General features: G+C 38.9%; 2 protein-coding genes across 2 annotated transcripts; one reads left to right on the forward strand and one right to left on the reverse strand.

The window, feature by feature from the left end:
- Positions 1–1,837: 1,837 nt before the first annotated feature.
- trmt6 (tRNA methyltransferase 6 non-catalytic subunit) lies at positions 1,838–15,122 on the forward strand. The gene is made up of 12 exons (XM_023271954.3): positions 1,838–2,130; positions 2,316–2,446; positions 2,610–2,719; positions 5,274–5,365; positions 5,459–5,542; positions 5,623–5,747; positions 5,829–5,999; positions 9,758–9,900; positions 10,120–10,205; positions 10,797–10,899; positions 11,137–11,223; positions 14,461–15,122. The coding sequence occupies exons 1-12, from the start codon at positions 2,030–2,032 to the stop codon at positions 14,620–14,622; spliced, it is 1,395 nt and encodes a 464-aa protein (XP_023127722.1). The 5' UTR covers positions 1,838–2,029; the 3' UTR covers positions 14,623–15,122.
- On the reverse strand, positions 15,108–20,639 carry chgb (chromogranin B). Its single transcript, XM_023271953.3, has 7 exons — positions 20,486–20,639; positions 20,340–20,386; positions 20,160–20,250; positions 17,489–18,944; positions 17,282–17,381; positions 16,965–17,075; positions 15,108–15,513 (listed from the first exon to the last, which is right to left on the reverse strand). The coding sequence occupies exons 1-7, from the start codon at positions 20,529–20,531 to the stop codon at positions 15,433–15,435; spliced, it is 1,932 nt and encodes a 643-aa protein (XP_023127721.2). The 5' UTR covers positions 20,532–20,639; the 3' UTR covers positions 15,108–15,432.
- Positions 20,640–21,864: the final 1,225 nt, after the last annotated feature.

The following is a 21,864-nucleotide window of genomic DNA, read 5'->3' on the forward strand; positions in this document are numbered from 1 at the left end:
CACCTGAAATTATCCTACAGGTTGTCATTTTTGACCCCTGTTCCTATTTGCTTCTTTCACACTAATGCTGGGAGCTCATTCAGACCTTCTCTGTCCCTAATATGACCCTGAACGGTAGATGCTGCAACAGAAGATACAGGAGAGAGAGACAACTGATGTAGGAAAAACATGACTTGGTTAAGATTAGATACTGTTTAGTCTGACACTAGTAGACAAGTTGTCTCCATACTGGGCCGTAATCTAAATGTGGCATACCTCTCAACTCATTATATACCCAAGCTTGAAGAGAATCCTGAGAATTGATGCTACCAGCGCTCACATCACTGTGTTGCTGGTCGTGTCACCTCTCCTGATATCAGTAACCCTTCTTCTCAACAAAAGCCATCTGAGTCTCCAGAGTGTCTCTGAGTCTGCCTCCTCATTGGTCTCTCGCACAAATGACCTAAAGTTGCACCATTTTGTTCAATTTTCAATTTGATCAACTTATCCTGATAATTCCTGTCCAGTGTAGGATGAGCTCTTCTGCTCTCTCAGCCTCCTCACTGCTGCACTGGTGGTGGGCAGGTAGAGCTGGCAAACCATTACAAGCAGTTATAAAACACATCATGACAATGGGAAAAGGCAGGTAGAACACTTACATATTAAATGACAGTGGCACTAGGGAAGGGATCATATAATTTGGGTACAGTTATAAACTTTTATTTATCATTGTACAAATCTGAATGCAAAATGGAGGAAGACAAGGTAAAATGAACAAGAGGAGGAAGCAGTTAAGGCTCCAGTTTCATATTCATAACACTAAATGTTGTCAAATGATGAGGCACCAACAGTTACCCCATTGAATAATAAGTGTTTTTCAATATTTTGTTAATATAATGTCATATAAAACCAGTTTAGGACACCATTAATGCAGACAGCGATCATATCATCACTGCACAAACCAAGGAAAGATAATTTCAGTGCAAACTAAAGGCCTTTAAGTTTATTTTATGCTGAAAATATGACCTGCATCTTATTCAAATGGCTACATATCGTGCAACACACATCTATAAAACTAAAACTGCTACAATATATTGCACCTATTTAATATGTCTATTCAATTTTCCATGTTTTAAAATGGAAATGAAACAGCCAATATGAAGAAGGTATGATGTACATTATGATATTATACATGCAATTAAGCTGAAATATCGTGAGACAGAGTTTAACTGATGCAAATAATGAAAAGTCTGGAATTGTACATAGACAGTGGTGGAAAGTAACTATATACTCAAGTGCAGTACGTAAATACAGTCTAAGAGGCATGGGGTATCAAAGAGATGAATATTTCTTTAAACATTTACTCAAACCATTTAACTGATTGACAAATGTGTTGATGATTAATTCAAGATTAAATAACAAATTGATTAATGGATGCGCATCTATTATTAAAAGATGAGGAAAACTTGTTCCCAGCTTTTGCAGTCTGTATAGAGAATTGCTCATGCACACAATCTGTATTTACCAAATTTACATTTCACTAATAACAACGTTAAATGTCAGTCAGACTGACCAAACTAGGATTTTAAGTTTTAGTAATTTAACAACATTTTGCTGGTACTTAAAGTAAACATTTTTCATGCAGGATATTTACTTGAAATGAAGTATTTTTACCTTGTTGTACTTAGACTCCATCTCTAGTAAATTCCCCGGATTCAGCGCCCCCTCCTTCTGGCAGACACCGGTATAAACGCTTCTATCGATGATTCTGAAATCTACATTTTCCTCATCGCACTTCGCTCCTATTGGCTAGAAAACTCAGCGGCTCCTTTTCCAGCCAATTGCTCCAGCTACGTTCTGCTTTCCGTCCTGAGCGGCTACGGAAATGGAAGCTAACACGTGGAAATACTAACTTGCGGTGTTTTTGCTCTGACTTCAGGTTCCCGTTGTGCCTTTTTTGAACTGCCCTGTCAGTGACGACTCCGTGAAATTACCTAAAAGCGGCTTTTAGCTCCCAGCTGTGCGGTGAAGCGGTTTGTCAGCCGTTATTATGGCGGACAACGGAGATGAAGAGTACAGAATCCAACAGGGAGACTATGTTGTTCTGAAACGAGGAGACATCTTCAAAGCTGTGCAGATTGTACCGAAGAAGTGAGTCAGAAACTACTAAATGTGCTCCTTTTAACACCTAAACACAAGCTCAGCGGGTGCCTTTCTTAAAAGCATGGTGCTAGTTCGCCATTTTTCTAATTAAATGTCAATTTGCCATCTGCCAGTTGTCTACACGTGTATAAATACTACGGAAGAATGACGATTTATGTGTGTTTTCCTCACAGAAAAATAATTTTTGAGAAGCAGTGGTTCTTCCTGGATAATGCAGTGGGAAACTTGTACAGCACCACATTTGAGATTTCATCAGGAGGAATCCTGCAGCCACAGAAACTAAAGGAGACAGGAAATCCTTCAGGTGTGTAAACCACTACTCAATGCTGCATGCAGTCACATCCACTGTTCAGTTTTAATATTCTAAAACTGCCTTTTTCTAGCCACCTGAGGAAGTTTAATTTGTGATGCATATCTGTTATTTCCAGACCACTGAAAGCCTTACTTCTTACTTTCTATTTTCCCAGATTTAAAGGAGGCAGGCACAGACAACAGAAACATCGTGGACGATGGTAAATCTCAGAAACTGACCAGAGACGACATCGAGACGCTCAAAGAGCAAGGTCTGAAGGGTCAGGTACATCTGCAGCTTTACGATTACATATTTATATGGAGGAAAGTGACGCAGCACTGCCAGCTCTTGTGGTTGTTTAGTAAAGAATCATGGTGGCAATATTTTTTTATTTATATACAGTCACAGAAAAAATGATTAGACAATCATTGTTTTCTTCAGTTTCTTGTTCATTTTAATGCCTGGTACAACTAAAGGTATATTTGTTTGGACAAATATAATGATAACAACAAAAATAGCTCATAAGAGTTTCATTTAGGAGCTGATATCTAGACATTTTCCATGGTTTTCTTGATAATAACCAAAATCACTTCAGTTCTTCCATCAATATCTATGGCATTTTTAGTTAGTACTGATTCATCACCATTGTTTCTGATGACTGCAGCATGCGTCTTGGCTGCTCTCCACCAACTTCTAACATTGTTCTGCTGTCACAGCAGCCCATCCCTGTTGCACCAATTCAAATTAATTTGCTTTGTTTTTGGGTTTGTGGTTCTCCATTTTACATTTGATGATTTTCCACAGGTTTTCAGTTGGATTTAGATCTGGTGATTGAGCAGCCAAGGCATGGTTCTAATGTTCTGGTTCTCTATCCAGGCTTTAACTGACCTTGTCTTGTTGGAAAATCCAGTAATTGGAGGAAGGAAAGAGTTTTCCAGCTGATAGAAGTAGACTGTTTTCAAGAGTAACCCTGTACATGACCTGGTTCATTTGCCCTTCACACAATTGCATTTGCCCTGTTCCATTTTTTGTTATGTTCATTGTATTCTTCAGGTAATAAACCTTTAGTGGTACCAGGTATTAAAATGAAAAAGAAATTGAAGAAATCAAGGGTGGTCTAATATTTTTTTCCATGACTGTAGAATTCCACAATAAACAAAAACCAACAATGAATGGCTACTGCCTGGCTTATTTGCCTGTAGAACTGCAAAGAGACATTGATTATTTGACAATGAATCCATTAAATGCCAACCTGTTTGATGATAGGTTAGTCAGTTAGAAATAAAAGTCTCAGAATTGCAGCTTCTATGAATATTTTCTGGGGTCAAACAAGATATTTGTCAGCTTGTGTTTTAGGAAACACAGATTCACATTTGTCATTATTTTCTGGCATTTTATAGACAAACAACGAATCCAGAAAATAATCAACAGAATAATCATCAGTTAGAATAACTATTAGTTGCAGCGTTTTTCATCTGTGCGATAGAAACTGTTTGACAAAACACCCATCGAAATACGTAGATCAGCATCACTGGTACACACAGAAAAAATATTTAGTTGCAGTTTTTTTTCTGGCAGATATTACAATTTGATATATGTTAAAATTTCATTTAAGTCAATCTTCAGTTTGGTATTTTTTTGTGTTATAGATTTAAAATGTGTGTTGGAGTACTGAGACATAAGACACTATCAACAATGTGTCACACAAAGAGGATGGCATGAATTTGTAAAAAACAGTTTAAACCCAGACATGCTGCACAACATTTACCCTAAACCGCAGCCGTTATGATTTCCGTCTCCATCAGTACGATAAAAGTCAGACTCACAAGCGTCCTCAGATGGAGATCGCTCATGCAGTTAGCACAATATTCCTTCCAGGTAGCTCATTTCTGTGTTTAACTTTAGTCACAATGAAGACAATTGTTTAATTGTTTGATTTCTTTGGAAAGCTGCAGGGAGCTCAGGTTAATTTCCCAACTAAATGCTGTTCACAAGCTGTTCTGTGCAACTCCTCATTTCCCTGAATCACTACAGTGGAGGTGATGAGTGCAAAGTTGGTCTGACACAATGGACACATTAATAGGAAATACGGCAGGTTGAAGTCACCCAGAATTCTCTTTTAAGTGTGAACCACTGGGATGGGAGGATAAAGGCCCCAGACATGACTGGGAGGTTGAGAGATAAGTCAAGATATTGTTGGTTTTGTGGAAATCATGACCTTTAAATGGTTAAATAAAATGTTGAAAGCAAAATAATGTGAATTATTGCATTAAACTAGTCGTTGTGAGACCACTTACATTTTTGTATGTAAAAAAATCAATTTGCAAGTAAACTGAAACTTAATTTTTGAATTTCTTTTGTCGTTTTATTGAGTGTATGATCTGTTGCGTGATCTTTACATCACGTCGTAAAAAGTAAGTGGTTCATATCTGACAGATTGGAGCGTCTTGGTTTACTTGAACAAATATTCTTTGCCTGCTGCCTCTTAAAGCTCCATTTTAGGCTCAATACTCATTTCATTGTATTTGCTGCCCTTGAACTCTATTTTTAAGAAATATTTCTTTTCATAGTCTTATTGATGATATTAAAAATCTGTTTGCCCAAGAAAGTAAAAAGTAAAGACTCACTGCAGCCCTTGTTGGGTTGCTTAAGAGACATTCTAACCTGTATGGATTTAAAGACTTTCTGAAGACCGGTTGAGGACACTTTTGGCACTTTAGCTTCAAATAACCGATGTTTTGTGAAAACCTTAGGGGTGACCTTTGACAGCTCCTTCAGGTTTTGTTTGACAGATCGGCTCTGTTGTCAAAAGAAACTTTATTCAATTATTTCTCCACAGGAAATCATCCAGCAGCTCATAGAGAACAGCTCTACGTTCAGAGATAAGACCGAGTACGCTCAGGATAAGTACATCAAGAAGAAGAAGAAGAAGTGAGTGTCTGCTGATGATAAACTCACAATCTGTTCTGGACTCGAGTTAATGTAGAAATCAGTGTTTTAACCGGTTTCTGTCTTTTTTTCCAGGTATGAAAACACTGTGACGATTCTGAAACCCTCCTGCCGCATCCTGGCTATGATGTACCACGGCCGGGAACCAGGAAAGATCTGGTGAGTCCAGTTATGAGCTGTCAGCAAAATGTGAAAGTTTTCTCTGAATAGCAGCGAGATGATTGTTTGCTGTGTTGCAGCCACCTGCGGTACGACACACTGGCCCAGATGCTGACTCTGGCAAACATCCACGCTCACAGCAAGGTCCTGGTGTTTGAGACTTGTGCTGGACTGGTGCTGGGATCCATCATGGAGCGGATGGGAGGTAAATTGTGCAGGATTCTTCATTTCAGAGTGTCTTTCAACAGCCTTCGAATGATCGTCGTGTGGTTTCCTCCTCGTGCAGGCTACGGCTCGGTGATTCAGATGTACCCAGGAGGTGGGCCGGTTCGAGCGGGCGTGGAGAGCTTTGGCTTTCCTGCGCATTTTCACGACACGCTGCACGAGTTTCCCATCTGCCACGTCAACGCTCTGCTGGCAGGCGAACTGGACACCACTGCCAAAGACCCCACTGCTGGTAAGGACCGCCTCTTTCAGCAGCCTCTCCAAGATGTTTACAGCAATTCTCTCTGGCATGAACCAGTCACTCTCTCGCCTCCAACCAGTTCGGAAAGCAGCAGCTCAGCTTTTTTTCAGGTCTGGCTCCTCTCCATCGCCTCCATGTTAGTTGTAGAAGTGATTCTAAGGTTTTAATCATCTCCTTTAAGCCAAGTCAGGGTCCATATGAGCCAGCTCAAAGCCTTAGATAGGGGTGTCAAACTCATCTTAGTTCAGGGGCCACATTCAGCCCAGTTTGATTTCCAGTGACCAGTAAAATCACAGCATAATAACCTATGAATAACCACAACTCCTAATGTTTGCCTTTGTTTTAGTGAAAAAAGTACATTCTGAAAATGTTCACATTTAAGGAATTATCTTTGTACAAAACATCATGAACAACCTGACATTTCTTAAGAAAAAATAAGCTTATCATTTAAACATTACAACTTACAGTGTATCTACAAAGGGACAAAATGCTTAGTCGCAGGTATCTGGAACTGCTGAATGATATAATATTTTACTTTATGATCAAAACGACAAAAGTCCGACAAAAAATAACAAAAACAAGACAAAGTATTACAAGGATGAGACACAAAAAGACAAAAACGAGACAGAAAATGAGACAAACTGCACGAAACAAAACAGAAAAGAGGCCAAAATTTAGACAAAAAAGTTAGTGACAAAAAAATGAAAAAACAAGACAAAAAAATTGCACAAATGGCACAAATGAGACCAAACATGACAAAAGGGAAAAAAACAACAAAAAAGTAGACAAACAACACAAGCAAGACAAAAAACGTACAAAATGACAAAAACAAAACACAAACAACAAATAAAGCAAAACAGAAAATGACAAAAATATGATAAAAAACACAAGCGAGACAAGAAGGAAACAGAACATCAAAAACCAGAAACAAAGCGACAAAAACATGAGACAAATGCCAAAAATCAGACAAAAAAAACAGCAAAAGCAAGACAAAATATTACAAAAATGTGACACAAAATGACAAAAAATGAGACAAACGAAACAAAACAAAAAAGAGACCAAAATTTAGACAAAAAACTTACAAAGTGACAAAAAATGGACAAACGAAAAAAACTAGACAAAAAAATTGCACAAATGCCACCAACAAGACCAAAAAGGACAAAAGCGAAAAACAAAATGACAACACAAGCAAGACAAAAAAAAACACAAAACGATACACCACGAATAAAGCAAAAGACAAAATGACAAAAATATGATAAAAAACACAAGCAAGACAAAAAAAAACACAAAACAACAAAACCAGAAATTAAATGACAAAAACATGAGACAAACAACAAAAGTCAGACAAAAAAACAAGACGAAATATTACAAAAATAAGACACAAAATGACAAAAGAATGATGAACAAGCTAATATTTTACTTTACGATCAAAACAACTTGTCATGGTCTAGAAAGTATTTTAAATTTCTAGTTTTACTAATTTACAATCTGCAGTTAATGTCTTCTCTGTAATTTTTCCTCTTTACAAAGTCGTCCCGCGGGCCAGATTGGACCCTCTGGAGGGCCGGATTTGGTCCGCAGACCGCATGTTTGACACCCTGCCTTAGATCCTCAGACTCTTCTGGCTGCTCCAGAGTTGAGGATTAAATGTAAACTTGCTTTGCTATCGGAGCCCCTCGGCTTTAGACCGACCTACCTGAGGAGAAAAGGCTTCACAATCTGTGTCTTCTATAAAATCACTTCTTAAAACCAACTTTATAGACTTGATTTTTTTGTGATATCTTCTTTTTATTGCTTGGACTTTATTATTTTATTTATATTTTCTGTGAAGAAAATTCTTCACTGGAATTCTGTTTGCTCAAACAAACGGTCAGAGTCGTGTCTCAGGTCAAATTGAATGTTTCAACCTGCACAGAACACAGTCTGGACAAGTGACTGGCAATATAAAGAAACAGTTTAGCTTTTATATAAGCACATAAACAAGTTGCAGTGGTATTGTCAGTTTCTGAGCAGCTGGTTTCAACCGGCTGCTTGCAGGATCCACTTGTTGTATTTTCATGGTCAAAGTTAATCATGGAAATTTACTGAGTCCATTGGGTTATAAGAGTTTACAGTCACACAGTTATACAGTAGTTTGAAATCATAAAGAGCATTTAATCATAACATTCTGATAATTTTATAACATTTTCTTACATTGATAGTTTAAATCTGTTCACTTGCATGTGATACTTAACATTGCTGCGTCATCAGTCTGTTAAAGTTACATCATTCTGTCACTTTTAATGTTTCTCATGTCTTTATTCAGACATTGTCACAGTGCATGCATTATATTTGTCCTACATGCAAGACTGGACAGTACATTAAGTGACGTATAATAAACAAGACTGAATCAAAATGATTTAACGCCGGCTTATAAACCGTAACCCTGTGTGACGGCTCTCATGTCTTAACTTGCTGTGGGATCCTGATCCATCCTGTCACCATGTCGGAGATCATTTAGAGCCATAAGTTTTAAATGAGGTTACTTCTGTTGTTCCACGTGCATGAATGTGCACGGCTGAGACACTCGCATGACTTCAGCTGCTGTCTGATGATGATGCAGGTATTTTAATAAACTCAGAGGAAAGACTCCTAACATCTGGAAGCAACAAATTAGACTTTAGTGCTTACTATTTTGTTAAAGCTAGAATTACATTCATTACTGAGTTTTATTTTTTACAGAGAGTTCAGTTTGTAATAAATGTTGCAGAGAAATGTGAATGAGATGCATGGTTTATGATTTTGACACTAAAAGTGTTGCTCTCTGATGTTTTTGGACCAATAATGATGTCGAAATGTAGAAAAGGCCTCCCCCAAATCACTACACGCAACTCAAACTGCATATCTTATCTGTGGCTATTTGTTAATTTATAGTGGTACTGCATGCAGTTTAGACTTGTATTACCTTTTGTAGGTGACAGAAATGTTATTAAGTCACAACTTATCCAGAAAAAAGCAGTGTGCTCATTCAGATATGAAGTCAACACTGTCATTTTATCAAAGCACTTTGAAAAGTGTTGTTTTTCAAAGTGCCACATTTATTTATAGTGCTACAGTTATTGTTGTTTTCGATGAGACAGTAAAGCTACAAGCTTGTTCTGAATTGCCAAAGAAAACCAACATTTTCTGGTTGCAGCTGAACAGATACTAAGATGTGAATGTCCCCTTCTGATTAGCATTTTCTATTTTTCATTTTTTTGCATTATCAAGCTAAAATATGCCTTAAAATGTCACACAAAGACCACAAAATGACGAAAAACAGCTAAAATGTGACGCTAAACTCCCACTAAAGGACACAAAACAACCAAAATGAGACGCAAATTAAACTCATAAAGACATATAATGACCAAAGTATGACACAAAACAACCACAGAAAGAAGCAAAAATGATGTAAATGAACAAAACTATGACATAAAAGGAAGTTCTACCTTCATACTGTGAATTTTTGCCGAGTCTGGATTTATCACTTTTTAAGGACTGTTTGCATCATTTCTGAGCCTCAGAACATTTGAATTTTGTTGGAAGTGTCATTTCTAAAAAGTCATGTTGACACTTTTAAGCTAGGTTTTTAGACACATTTTGAGTCGTTTTGGACAAACTTTGAGTAATTTGCGATATTGTTTGTGTAATTTTCAACAATTTGCAAGCTAATATTCAGAAATATTATCTAAGATTCATCTGAGAGAGCTTTATCTTTTGCAACATTGCAGAGGAGAAGCTCAACCTGGCTGCAGATGAGGAACAAATCCAGCCCGAGGCAGAACAGCAGGGCAGTCCAGAGGAGCAGAACATGGAGACAAACGCTGCTCAGGACCAGGAGAAAATAGAGAAGGAGAAGCGCAGAGAAGCCAAAGTACGTCCAATATTTGCTAAAAATGTCTGTTTCGCTTGCATCCTATTATGTTTGTAATAATAAACAGGAGGCAGTTGATATTTTTCCCTTGATGTCAGCTGACGTTATTTATTCAGATGAAAAGTTGTGCTTCTTGTTTGAAGCTGGTGAAGCAAAGAAACATCACAAATGGTGTCCTGACCTCCTTGTTTTTTTTTTTTGTTTGTTTTTTTTTGTCAGGCTCAAGAAAGAAAAGTGAAGCTGGAGGAGAAGCGGAAGAAGCTGGCGGCTGCTGCAGCCCTGCTGGAAGGCAGAAACGCCGACGGGTTGGTGTCACGTTTTTGTTTCTCTGCTCACTTCTACCGGCTCTAAACTGCACCAAAACAAAAGCAATTAAAATCCACGCATGAGAAATGTACGAATGATTAAAGAGTCGTTAACTACGCCATAAAACGTCACCGTAAATCACCCAGCCTCCTCTGAGCTCCTGCACGGTGATGAGTCCTTTCAAGGTGAATAAATTGATTGCTTTGCAGTTTCCTCTCATCTAAAATCAAGAACCGTACAGCTTTCTTCATGATTGATGCATGAACTGGTGTGAAGGTGACATCTGAGCTCAGAGTACAAGTATTGATCTTGTTAGCTTATTGATTTCTCCTCTACATCACAGCAGCTATATCATAAACTCAGCCACAGAGCACAGTTTAGCCAATCGTCCTAAATCAGCCTCTTCGACCGACTCTCATCCAGTCGTATGAAATATGGTGAGAACATCGACCACGGGGAGCTGGTAAATCTCTGCATCTTTTGGTGATATGTCACGGACAGCTCATCGGCTAAATTCCAATTACAAACTGTGCTGTTGACGGTGTATTTCACATCGGACAGGTTTGCTTGATCATCCGTTTGTTTCGCAGGTTGGTGATAGCGAGTCGCTTCCACCCGTGTCCGGTCCTGATGACCCTGCTCAAATTCCTCGCCCCCTCCAGGCCTTTTGTAGTTTATTCCCAGTACAAAGAGGTGAGACGTTCACAGAGCCACAGCCACTGAATGAGCCTCATCAGTTATCTTAGAAGGATCTCCCATTAGCTGCCACTGCTCACAGATGTCCCCTGCATGAGAGCGGTGGACGTTTCTGTAACTGCCGAGGAGTTAGAATCACATCACACATCGTTCTACTTTTTACCTCAGTCGTGTTTATGCTGCTGAAAAGATCAGTTTGTTTTAAACGCTTGTTTTTCATTTTGATTTCTGCAGACTCTAATCGAGTGCTATACAAAACTCAAGGAGCAAGGCGGCACGGTGAACCTGAGACTCTCAGACACCTGGCTGAGGCATTATCAGGTAAATGTTCTGAATGTTTTATTTTATGCAGTAAACGCTGTTTTAATTCATACTTAATGTGATTGTGTGTGTAAAAAGTCACAAACAAAAGTTTATCATGGCAGTCTTGAGTTCCCAGTGACTCCTATAACTCAGATTTTTCTATGATGGAATAATTTAAACTAGTGGTTGGATGCAATTTAAAAAATGTATGTAGTTAATTAGAGGCTTTGTAATTAATTAATCGTGATTAATCGTATTTTTTTGCCAAATAGCAATATTTGACACAATAAGCAAAGTTTTTCTGTTCAAATACATTTTGATTGATGGCTAAATGGATGAACAGACATACACATATACGTGAACTTGAACAACAAAAATGTTTGTTTCATTTCTATTTATCTGCATTTTTCGTGTCTACTACATTCACAGATTACTGCAAACTCAAAGTGCAGTTATAGTGATTATATTCAACATTTTAAGACTTTTTGTAAATTCAAGCACTTTCAATGTCTTGAAAAGTGGACTATTATGGGATGGCTACACCGTTTGCCGGTTCCAGGACTGTAGCTAATGTGTCCACTGGATCATCAATTTCTCACATCCCATTCATTGTCTATGTGAAACTCACCGCATTGCATGCTGGTTGTGTTGTGTTCCGAGCTGTATTCCGGTCTGTAGACTTGCCTTCTATTTAATGCAAATTCGATGTGGGCAGCAGAGGTCCGACGCATTGCAAAATATTCGTTAAACATCTAAACTAGCTGTCGTTGAACTAAAACAAGGACAGATTCAACAACTGCACAGCTTATTTCTTCCCTCAAATGCTTTCAGAAATACTTTTGCTGAACTGTTTGTGTAGTAAACAAGAAAGTTTGTGGTCAAGCCGCCATGTTGGTCTGATGTTTCAGTGTTACCGATGTGCCAGAAATTAGGAAACTGAGAAAGGTGTGATTAAATGCGTTATTTTTTTAACGCGTTATTTTTTCTGTAATTAATTTATCGTAATTAACGTGTTAAAGTCCCAGCCCTAATTTAAATGTGCGCAATCATGCATTTTAGTTCTTTGCTGGAATTATGACAAGATCTGCTGTTTCAAAAGTATGCACACAGCAATTCAGTTATACGTTTTGGTGATGTAGAAAGCGGCATTAATCAAGTTTTCCTAGTTGTATGGCTCTTAAGTTCTCTTGAGTGAACATTACCTGATGCACAATTTTTTTCACTCACATGGATAAGTTTCCATGCTTCTTTCTTGTTTACTTTTGTTCTTTGTCATGTTTTTATGTCTGTTTGTGTCTGTAGTTTACATGTGTATTTGTTCCTGCTGGCGCCCCTTGGACAGGTCATGTTTGCAAATGAGAACTGGTTCTCAAACATTTTTACCTGGTAAAAAAAAAAGGTCAAATAAATAGAAAAAAGCTAAAGGTGCAGCCATGGTGTTCCCTCAAAATAGCGTCGGTTGAACATTTTCGGTGGATCACTTGCATGCAGGGAGACGCACAGTATCGTGAAAATGGATAATCTGCTGTAAAAAAACAGCAAAATATGAAATATGGTCACGCAGAAAACTGTAACCCAGATAGTGTGAGGAAAGACAAAGCCGACTGACATCATCGGTGACTTCCACCTACATCTGGTGAGTCATACTACACATAGTTTAACCCTGTTATGATCATTAATGCTTTGAAATTCAAAATTTCAACCCTCGAGTGTTATTGGAGGATGTAAGACTTTTTTTTACTTTTGTGACATTTTTAATTTTCATGTTGAAATTCAAGGTCAGTGAAATTACCATATATGGTTCTGTGCCCATTAGTGGAAAAAAAACATTCCAAGAAATGGTTATATCATCACTTAGTACAACTACTCAACCATAAAATGTGTGAGTTTTGTCAACCAGTCATTGTTAGTTTTGACGTTTCGACCGCAAATATGGAAGAGGACCAAACCGCTAGTCCATCTTTTTCCAACTTCCAAAAAAAGAGAAAGTTTGAGCTGTTCCAGGCCTCTGCTGATTGGTCAAATGCCATGATGTAGTGTGCTGTAACATAGCATGATCTTCACTGATTGGCTGGGTGAAAACCACATGCTTCTCCACCTCACTGAGAGGCGGGAGCAACTCCATATTTAATGTGTGCAGAAGTTACCAAATATAATCGCTTAACCGACGAAGGGTTAAGAGTCTCAGAGACGAGTAGAATCAATACCAAGAAGCACTGAAACTGTTCCTGCAGTATCTGGTTCCCCACATCTCACAAGGCGCTTATATTGTTTTATTTTCACATTTGTAAGTTCCAAACCCTTTTATGAGCTAAACTGTTGCAAATATTCTACATTTGGCAGCCTCAGTTCTTTATCATAATTGGTCATTTGTTAGAGACTTCCTATGATTTGTTCTCCTACTCTTTAGCTTTCCTCAGAATTGCACTGTAAAAATAAAACTGTTATTTATACGGTAAAATTCCAGCAGCTGTGGTTGCCAGAACGCTACCATAAAATTACAGGAAAACATTTTGTTCATTTATGGTAAAGAAACATATTGATATTGTTGATTTTACAGTTAAAAAATGTGCTTCCTTTTAAAAAAAGTTTGTTTTACTTGAAAAGTTACATGAAAATACCGTATGAACTAAAGTTTGCGTGACCCATAATAAATATTACAGCATTTTTCCATAATCAGAACAACAGTCAGTGGATTTAACATTTAATATTAATATTAGCATGACATAGTGTATATGTAAAAATTCTGGTTATAGCTGTCAAAAATATTAAAGCATATGTTTATCAACACAAAAGTACATCAATCTGACAGGGACAAAATGCAAAAATGTTTTTAGTTCTAAATATTACAGCATGTTTCTGTTACCAGTTCATACATTTAACTGTGAAAACTTGAGAAATGTATGCAAAAATTACAGTGTTGAATGCTGTACACATATTAAATAACTATGCAAGAGTACTAAGATGTATTTTTTTCAAGAGAAAAATACCTAAAAAAAAAACCCATAGTTTTCTCCTGATTAACTTCTTTACAGTGATTCAGTGTTATATAAACTGTATCAAACTGTTTTAGGGTTTACAGATTTTACCCGTCATGGTTTGACATTATTTCACCATAAAACTTACGAGCATTTTTTCCACAGCAACTGTATAAACTTAGCATGTTTTGCATTCTCACGAAACTTTTCCCTCTAAAGTGTTATTTCGCTGAGCCACTCCAGTCGCGTTAACGTCTCCTGACTGTATTTTCCCCAGGTGTTGCCTAACAGGACGCATCCCGTGCTGCTGATGAGCGGAGGCGGCGGCTACCTCCTCTCAGGGACGACTGTTGCCATGGACCAATCCAAACCTGCAGCCTCCCAGCGATCGGAGGAACCGGCACCAAAGAGGCAGAAGGTAAAAGACACGGAAGGATAAACTGGATACAGGAGCGTCTAACGTTAGAAGTGCACATCACCGGCATCCTGAAGGGAATCTCCTCCAGCACTGACGTCGGTTTCTGTTGAACTGATTTGACACATCTGGAGTAACGGAGGCAGGGTGTCTGGTTTGCATTCATCAGAGCACTTTCTGCCGTCTTTTGTGTTCACATCAGTGCACGTTGATGCTGAGAAGTTAGCCAGTTTAGGCTATCTGAGCTCAGTGTGTGTGAGGAGCAGGTGAATTAATCATTTCTGTTCTGGACAGGTTTGCGTCTTTTTGCCCCGAGACCAAGTATGACACTGTTTTTTGTTTTGTTTTTTATGTTCTCCAGCTTTTAGTTTTTTTATTGAGTTACCCCTGCAGAAAGTGCCATTTGTTATCTGATCCAGGGCTATATCTGTACCTGCACCCAATTATAAAGCAGAACTAAAAAGCATCATGTGCAGCTAATTATCATGAAGAAATAAATCACAGATGTCTGTTTGGTCCCAGAATATGTCCTTTTTATTGAGTGCAAACAAAACAAAGTCTTGAGAACACATTTGAATAATTTCTCATATGTATATTAATGTTTTCACATTTCTCTGACTATATATAGAAACATCCAGGCCATTCCCATGCGGATTAATTTCAGAACATCGAAATATCACAAACAGGTTGATAAAATGGTTTGGCAAGGCTCCATGGTTCTTTTTTGTATATTTTTTTGTCACTTTTAACATTGTAAGCACACTACATCAGCAGACATACAGTTAGACAGCAACTTCAATTCATTGGTAGCTGATAGTGTTAAATGCTGCTGGATTACGCCGTGTTTTCATGCAACTTGGCTGCGATTTTCTGCAACTCCATGTCCATCGCTGCCAGGTTTTCCAGCTCTTTCTCCTGGGAAAGAAAGCATTTTACACGTCAGCAACAAAAACAACACCAACTTTTATGACGACACCTGAGCAATCTGCTTTTTAACCACATTTGGAGCCGAATTAAAGGATTAATTTCCCATGCCTGCTCCAAAATGTCCTTAATTGGTCATTTAGGATAAATATTCCCTGATTATGCTTCGAGTTGCGGAGCTACAGAGCTAATAAATCACGATGCCGCCGCCTTTCTTATTTGTTTTTCTGCTTCAAAGTGTGACAACATAGAGGGGTCTCTGCAGGCTGTGGTTCTCGTTTAATGGCCATATTATGGCTTTGATTGCTCCAGGAGGCTACAATCATGAGCTTCTAAGTGCGATTACTGCAGCAAACATAAAACGTCGGTGTGCAGGGAACAAATAAAAGGGACAAACGAGAACAAGAGCTGATGTGAGCAAAGCAATTGCAGCTTCCAAGAAAGCCAGAGTTGAACAAGTCATTGCCTGTGAACACATTGGTTTGGTGTTTGTCCTCATGTATTTGCTCACTAGGGGTGGTTGTTGATGTGCATTTGCACAGATGCATATTCACCAGCGCTCTGTGGTTCTGAAGGCTAAAACCCAACATCTCCACATACAGCAGAGATTTCCATAATGAGCATGGATGTTTTTTTTCCCCTCAGTAACACTGTGGTGGAGGGACGTGATGTGCTTCGTGACTTTACTAGGTCAGCTGAAAAGGCTGCAAATTGTTTATGGGGACGACTGCAGAGTTAAGTGCTTTTCCCAGAGAATTGATATTTTAAATTTCAGCTCCAGTTTTTTGAAGATTTTCATGTGTGTTTAAATTGCCTGGATGCTGGTTGTCATGAGGAGCAGATATGACATATTAGAGTGAAAAAAGGGCTAGAACATCAGGGGAAAACATCTAAATGTGTTTTGTTTTGGTTTTTTTTGACAGATATTGCAGTTTGATTTGTAACATTATCTTTTAAAGTCAAGCTTCACTTCAACATTGATTATTTTAATAGATTTAAAATGTGATGGAGCGTCACCAAATGAAATACGATCAAAAATGTGGCTGCATCACAAGGCTTGAATTTGTTAAATCATTGGCATTGGGTCAATGTTGTGCCAAATGTTTAAATTGTGGCTCATAAATAATGAGACTGGTCAGTTGAACCACAGCATGCAGCCTGAACCATGTATTATACATTGATTGGCAGCATAAATGACCCCTGAAGCTTCTATTTGAATTAAATAAAGCATTAGTTAAGAAGTTGTACCTCGTATATCCTAAACTGCAACCTATGTAATATGCAAATCAAACTGTCAAATCACCATTTTGGTTTGTAATTGTGGAAACGTCCACCGAGACTGTAGTTCAGTGGTCTAGTTAGAGGTTTGATGAAGGTACCATGACAGAAATTGTCCATCAGGGTCATTTTTTTGCAGTTAGTGATGCAGTTTTTCCATTTACCTCCTGTGGAGTGAGTGTTCTCTGATTTGTGCTCCTTTTCGCCTCCTCTTGATTCGAGTGGTTTGCCAGCTGGTTTATCTTGTAGCTCAGCAACTTGGCCAGTTCGTCCATCTGAGCAGAGGAAAAGCAGAACCACATCATGTCAACTGACCAAAATAATGACCTGCTCATGAAAAAAATGGCCATTAAACACAATGAAATTCAAGATTTGCTTGGAAAATTGATGGAACATTGCACGTGCGTTAATTCAAAGCCTTTAAAACTAGTTCCTCGTTCAGTTTAATATGCTATATAAATGAATGACACCTCAAGTCTACCTTGTTTGAGGTGGCAGCATGTTCATCTGAATCCCTTTTATACCAGGCAGGATGATAGTAGCCTCTGAAAATCCAGGGATTACGTTTTTCAGCCAGATACCTGAAAAAAAAAGTGTGCCAATTACTTTCTTATCCCTGTTTACATCAGTGTTTTGTGCTCTACAAACTCAGAATTAACCAGCAGAAGGTAAATCTGATGATAGATACCTCAGAGCTTCATCTCTGTCCTTTCCCTCCTCCATATTCTCCTCTGAATCACCCCTCTGTTCTTCCTCTTCTTCTGATGATCCTCCGCCACGTTTGTGAAGTTTCTTTTTATGGTGATACCGGTGTGTTGGCTTCCAGATACGCTTTTCTATTTCTCCCTCTTCCTTGCCGTGTCTTTCATCAAAGCTCCATGACTCCTGGCTGCGTTCCTCCTCTGGTTCTTCTCGGACTTCTTCTGAGAGCTCTTCATCACGTTTGTGTTTCCTCTGGTGGTATCTGCCGGGTTTCCAGTTCCTCTTGTAACTTCCAGTATCAAAATCCCAGTATTCCTGGCTGCGCTCTTCATCAGGCTCGTCTCTGGCTTCTTCAGAAAGCTCTTCGTCACGTTTATGCCTCCTCTGATGGTGCCTGCCAGGTCTCCAGTCTCTCTTGTCTCTTCCCGTATCAAAATCCCAGTATTCCTGGCTGCGCTCTTCATCAGGCTCGTCTTGGGCTTCTTCAGAAAGCTCTTCATCACGTTTATGCCTCCTCTGGTGGTACCTTCGAGCCCTCCATTCTCTCTTCTCCCTTCCGCCATCAAAATCCCATGACTCTTGGCTTCGTTCCTCGTCTGGTTCTTCTCTTTCTTCCTCAGCGAGCTCTTCGTCACGTTTATGCCTCCTCTGGTGGTACCTACCAGCCCTCCACTCTCTCTTTTCTCTTCCAGTATCAAAATCCCACGACTCTTGGCTGCGTTCCTCCTCTGGTTCTTCTCGGGCTTCTTCTGAAAGCTCTTCGTCACGTTTGTGTCTCCTCTGGTGGTGTCTTCCGGGTCTCCAGTCCCTCTTGAATCGCTCATCGTCGAGACCCCAAGACTCCTGGCTGCGTTCTTCGAATTCGTCGCCCTCTGATGGCTCATCGCTGCGTTTGTGCAGCTTTTTCTTGTGGTGATAGCGATGCGTTGGCTTCCATGCGCGCTTGTCCACATCCCAGGACTCCTGGCTACGTTCCTCCTCAGGCTCCTCCTCCTCATTACGTTTTTGTTTTCTTTGGTGGTATCTTCCAGGCCTCCAGTTCCTCTTCTCCCTCTCCTCTTCGTCGTCTTCTTCCTCCTCATCGTCGGATCTCTTCTCTTCTAACCCCCAGCTCTCCTGACTGCGCTCATTATCCTCTTCCTCATCTCCTCGTTTGCTTTTCCTTTGGTGGTATCTTCCAGGCCTCCAGCCGCTCCTCTTCTCTCGTTCTTCCTCCACTTCGTTGTCGTGTCTCTTCTCCTTGTCATCGCCGAAACTCCAGGACTCTTGGCTGCGCTCGTCTTCTGGGGTTTCTCTTTTTTCCTCCACGGACTTCAAGAGCGCCTCGATGTCTTTTACATCTGCTGCCTTTGCTTCGGGCTCCACAGTGTGACCTTTGAGTACTTCTTCATGGTTTATTGTCCCCTCACTGCTCTTCTTGTCTAATGGGGCATGTTTAACCCCTAGAAAGATGAAAAGAGGAATAAAGATCCACTTATAGCTCTCAGGGACAAGATATGATGGATTTATCATTTGATTTCAGCCTTTAGATGACATTTGTCATGTTTTATTTTGTTGCATTTATGTTAAATTAAAGGTTGTTGGAGCTGAAACAGACTCCTGAATATATTCACTTGAATGAGACATTAAAACTAGGAGCATGGTTATCTTAATTCCTGTATTTATGTACATTCAGGTATTTAATAACACTTTTTTAAAAATTGTAGAGGGTCTCTACAACCTTAAAGTTACAGATTGTTTAAGAATCTTTATTAAATTGACTTTTTAGGTGATTTAGACTGAATTGGCATGAAAAATAACCACATATGGAAAGTCAATAAGCGTGGATAGAAGTTTTGTTGAAACTTTAGGTTGAAAAAAAGTAGAAGGGGGAAATTTATTCGTAAAACACTGCATTTCCCTCATTTTGGCAAATTTTAATGTGCCAATAGGTGCCTTTTCTGCATCAAATTAGGGTCAAAATATCTTAATTTACTGTAATTAAGTTCGCAAATTTGGATGATTTTGACTTTGAGCATGAAAAATAACCAAATCTGGAAAATTTATAGGCATGGAAAGAGGTTTTGTTTCAATTTTAGATGGGGAACATTAAATAGGAAGGAAATTAAAAACTAGTTTCCTGCATTCTGGTCATTTTCATGCCCCAATACAAGCCTTTTCTATGTCAAATTAGGGTGGAAATGTTCTACTTTATGCCAAGGGAGACACAACATCCACACATCAGGTAATAATTCAGAATATAATATATAATTCCATCAAGCTGTTTTCTTTCAATTGCAGTTAAAGAATCTTCTTCAAATTTGGATAATTAGGCTGAATGAGCATGAAAAATAACCTTAAGCAGAAAGGAGTATTAAACACTTCATTTCCTGCATTCTGGTGAATTTTCATGCACCAGTTTGTGCCTTTTCTGCCCCAACTTGTGTTTTTAATGTCTTTCTTTAGGTAAAGCATAACCCAAAGTTCATGCATCAGGTAAAAAAATCTAAATATAATGGACTATAATGCAGTAAAGCTCCCCTACAGGCTTCTATAACAACTTCTATCATTCAGTATTTTCCCTGCAGAGTCAAATACACATTTTAAATATTGAGAAGGAAGCATCCCCCTTCACTAAATCTACACCTCTCTCTTTTTATATCGTTTGCGCCACAAACCTGCTTGGATAATGTCTTTGCATTCCTGATCCAGCTGAGAATCCGGTTTGGAGAGAGCTTTGGACAAGACTTCAACCAGACATCTTGTAACCTGCAAGATTCACATCAGCTAAATATAGAAAAAAAATCTGCTATGATTTGATCAAATTCAAAATCAGATTGCATTTTAAAAAGTCATACCACGTCTTCTCTCTGTCCTTCTTTAACCACTGGAAGCGCTAGATTCTCTGCAAAAGTAAAACATGAATAAAGTGGATGAATCTCTGTCCGTGGTGCTGAACTGATCACTAACTTTACTGCGAGAAAAAGAAGGAATAAACGCTCACCTGTCAGCAGAGCCGCAACCGCGACCACAACGCAGAAAAGCCTCATGTTGGAAAAGATGAATGTAAATCCAGAGAGAAGAAAACCGAGCGGCTCCGGTCTCCTCCTTGTCGGCAGGAGGGAGCTGCTCTGAGCTTCTGCAGCCGAGCGGCGCCTCAAATACAGAGCGCAGTGGGCAGAGCAGCGTGGGAGGAGGACGCTCCAGGCTCAGCTATGTCATGACTCATTAAGACCTGCCAGCGAAGTGACTGGAGCACAATCTGACGCTCCGCTGTGTTGGACATTTTGCGGCAAAAAGTGGAATTTGTAATCCAGTTAGTGCCACAGTTCATTGTGGTGATGGTTTAAACAGGTTTAATGGGGGGGAGGTGGAGAGTTTTTGTGTTGCGGTGGTGCAGCAAAACCACCAAGAACCCAATGCAATGTGATATTTAAACCATGTAACTTTTTTTTTGTTTAATCTGATGGAAGTTAACTGAGCTGTTAGTGATATTCTTCTAGCGAAAATGACAGTTTTTATTGCATATTAAGTTGCATTCATGATACTCTGCTTGGTGGTTTATTCAGAAAAAATTAAATTTTCTGTAGAACTCAGTGAGAAAATGCCATAGTTTTGCTATAGCATTTGCTAAAGTTATGCAACTCCTGCTTATTTCCAGCTGCAGTGATGCCTCTTATGTGGGTTAATGTACCAGTAGGAATAGATTTCAGGGGGAAGCAGGAGATACATCATCTTCAGTTTTTGGAACATGCATTTCTGTCCCTGAATAAAAATGTGAAAGAAGCAAAGTAAAACCGGCTTACAATGTTTACTCAACCTTCTCCTTAAGGACATTTACAGGATAAAATGAAGCAGAAAAATCACAAATTTGTGCATGAAAATCCATCAGAATGCAGCAAATTGAGTATTTGATGGTCAAATTGTCCCCCCTACTCAATGTTTTACTCCATAAAGTTCAAACAAAACCTTCATCCATGCCTATAGATTTTCCACGTGGTTATTTTTCATGCTCATTAAACCAAAATCATGCAAATTTTAGAAAGACACACTCCAGCTTCTTGTTGTGTTCAAACTGAGCCTACATCCATGCTACAGATTCTCTGTATGTAACATGGATTTTCCACTTAATTCAACCAAAAATCATCCATGTAGTCCATTTCAGGAAGATTCTCTAACAGCCTTGTATGTCATTATATTTAAAATTGTTACCTGTTACATGAATTTCGGGTTTTCCTTTACCTAAATAATACATTTCACGCAAAAATTGGTGCATGAAAATTCACAAAAGCGTTTGATACTCAAAATGTTACTCATTCAGCTTGAATCACCCAAAAAATTCATTTAAGATTCTCTGTCTTTTAAAGAAATACAGAATGCCTG

This window comes from Amphiprion ocellaris, chromosome 12 (assembly GCF_022539595.1).
Source record: "Amphiprion ocellaris isolate individual 3 ecotype Okinawa chromosome 12, ASM2253959v1, whole genome shotgun sequence".
Taxonomy (NCBI): domain Eukaryota; kingdom Metazoa; phylum Chordata; class Actinopteri; family Pomacentridae; genus Amphiprion; species Amphiprion ocellaris.

What these genes read in the sequence shown, in the direction of transcription:
- trmt6 (XM_023271954.3), top strand. Translation starts at nt 2,030, where the DNA reads ATGGCGGACAACGGAGATGAAGAGTACAGAATCCAACAGGGAGACTAT. An exon ending in GTGCAGATTGTACCGAAGAA is followed by an intron (nt 2,131 to 2,315) that starts GTGAGTCAGAAA and finishes TTTTCCTCACAG; the next exon opens with AAAAATAATTTTTGAGAAGC. An exon ending in AGCAAGGTCTGAAGGGTCAG is followed by an intron (nt 2,720 to 5,273) that starts GTACATCTGCAG and finishes ATTTCTCCACAG; the next exon opens with GAAATCATCCAGCAGCTCAT.
- chgb (XM_023271953.3), bottom strand. Translation starts at nt 20,531, where the DNA reads ATGAGGCTTTTCTGCGTTGTGGTCGCGGTTGCGGCTCTGCTGACAG. An exon ending in CAAAGACATTATCCAAGCAG is followed by an intron (nt 18,945 to 20,159) that starts GTTTGTGGCGCA and finishes TCATCTTTCTAG; the next exon opens with GGGTTAAACATGCCCCATTA. An exon ending in GAACACTCACTCCACAGGAG is followed by an intron (nt 15,514 to 16,964) that starts GTAAATGGAAAA and finishes TTTCTTTCCCAG; the next exon opens with GAGAAAGAGCTGGAAAACCT.